We start from the raw sequence: 2,115 nt of genomic DNA, 5'->3' as shown, positions 1-2,115 counted from the left end.
GAAATTCTCAACCCATCAGGTCCCGTTGTGTTTAGGCATAAACACTGTGTCCTATGAGCCCAGAATCACTGCCAGACTCAGGAAGACTCTCTCTCTCTCTCTCTCACTATCTCTGTCTGACATGGAGCTCAATCTGATCTCCATGCCATGTGTTCTAAGGTGAGGCTCATTCCCTTGCACCCCCTGAAATATGAATGAGGTGACTGAGTTATGTAATAGCAGCCAAAAAGGAAAGAGGGCAGTGGGAGGGGAGGGGAGGGCATTACAGCAGGAAGGGAGAAATGAGAGAGCGGGAGAGGAGACTCACATCATAAGCCCCAGCCTTGATCTGCTGGTACAGCTTGTGCTGGTCCTCGTCCCAGAAAGGAGGGTAGCCCACCAGCAGGATGTAGAGGATCACCCCTGAGACACACACAAAAACACATGGACAAACAAGTACACAGACATACACACAAACACACAAAATGCACATTTTGTTAGAAACTGGATTTCAGACAGTTTGTTTCTCAGTTTTTATCATCTAGGAAATACCATATGTGCCTTGTGTATATTTCTCACCACAGGCCCAGATGTCCACAGGTTTGCCATATGCCTCCTTCCTCAAAACCTCAGGGGACAGATACCCCGGTGTGCCAGCAAATCCTGCAGAAAAAAAAAAAAACCCAAACAATTGATTGACATGCTCAAGGCAATAGACTGTGTTGGTGCTATCTGTGGATCAGCTTATATAGGAAGCAACATAATCTTCAGTAAGATATGACCTATTGGTCCAAACAGGACTGAAATCTTGAGGATTTAAGATGAGTTGATTGTGAAGCACTGGCTAATCTCTTCCTTGAGAAATGCCACAGACACACTCACTGATCAGTACGGGTGTATCAGCACTACTAATCTTGATATTGCCAGGCTGACTTGTGCAAATGCCTCTGTTCAGTGGCTTTTTCAGAACTGGAAGCTAAATTTATCTTTCATTACCAGTCTACGTTTCTATCACTGCGGTCACTGTGAGCCCATCAATAGCTTATGGGTTAAAATGCAGATGTGACTGTACCCACCGAACCAGGCCTGCTGATCCCCCTGCACCTCAATGGCGAGGCCAAAGTCGGCCAGTTTCACTGCAGCATTCTTACACTTGCTTGCCAGGAGCAGGTTCTCTGGCTGAAGAGGGAAAGAGGACAAAAAAAACAAAAACACTGGCATTAAGATTTTGAAATGGAGGATTGGGTACAAAACAAATAAACTGTCCTAGTAGGGAGAAAGAGTTGCAGGCACATAGCTAGGCATGCATGCAAAAGTTTGGACAGTTTCTCACTTTTTTCCAGTGCGTGCACGCCCACACACACACGCACACACAGAAACAGATGTTATTTCAACAACATGCATGGAAATTATACAATAAAGGTTAGTCCGCATTTCTGTAGCAACTCTGTTGGTTTTCAGTGTTTTTTAGTCCCAGGCTCATGTGATGAGCTGTGGCCCTGTAGTCTCCATCTCTGTGGCCCAGATAATACAGTCAGCCTCATTATTCTCTGTCAGAGGAGGGCTCTAATAATGGGCTGCAATCCCCACTGGTCCCTGTTCTTTTTCACTTTCACTCACTACATCTCTCTCAATCTCACTTAATCAGTGCCTACGTAAAAGCAACTGGCAATCTTGAATGTCAAATAAAGCACTCTGGTGGGAAATACAGTAACTTTTCCATTGACGTCCATAGACATACTGTGTTATTTCAGCCGATAACCAGAGGCTTGATAATACTAGGCTTTGCGCACCAACCTGTACACTGAATCTGAGACAGAAACAGTTAAGTCCTTCCCTCTGTTCGTTTAACTCCACCCTTTAAGTTACTCTGCTCGTCCAATTAGTCGCTGTAGTTGTTTCCTTAAATAGTAGACAGCAACACTAATCTAAACTTTATGAGAATGAGGACAATATATTTAGACTGCATTTCTGTCACTGACTCCCCTGCAATGCAGCAGCATGCGTTTTCGCATCCTCTGCCTTCCTCTATCTGTTCCCTCTCCTAATATGTTTAGAGGCATACTGTGTATTTGAAGCACAGATTGTTGAAAGTGTTCTTTCACAGTCTTTGAGGCCATAAGTAAAAGAGAGCGA

The 2,115-nt window shown here is 44.4% G+C and overlaps 1 protein-coding gene across 1 annotated transcript in view; it reads right to left on the bottom strand.

Annotated features, from left to right (window-relative positions):
- Positions 1-7: 7 nt before the first annotated feature.
- The window catches only part of LOC102306429 (calcium/calmodulin-dependent protein kinase type II subunit beta), a gene marked incomplete at its 5' end in the record, with an annotated part of 19,916 nt that continues 17,808 nt past the window's right edge, over positions 8-2,115 (bottom strand). Inside the window, 3 exon segments of the mRNA XM_042217352.1 lie at positions 8-402; positions 559-642; positions 1,056-1,158. Of these exon segments, the coding sequence (XP_042073286.1) occupies positions 263-402; positions 559-642; positions 1,056-1,158 (327 nt within the window).

Source organism: Haplochromis burtoni, unplaced genomic scaffold, assembly GCF_018398535.1.
Source record: "Haplochromis burtoni strain Fernald_Lab_line unplaced genomic scaffold, NCSU_Asbu1 Contig_1851, whole genome shotgun sequence".
In the NCBI taxonomy this organism is placed as follows: domain Eukaryota; kingdom Metazoa; phylum Chordata; class Actinopteri; order Cichliformes; family Cichlidae; genus Haplochromis; species Haplochromis burtoni.
Note: the sequence above shows the minus strand (reverse complement) of the source record. Positions and strands in the feature narration are given on the sequence as shown.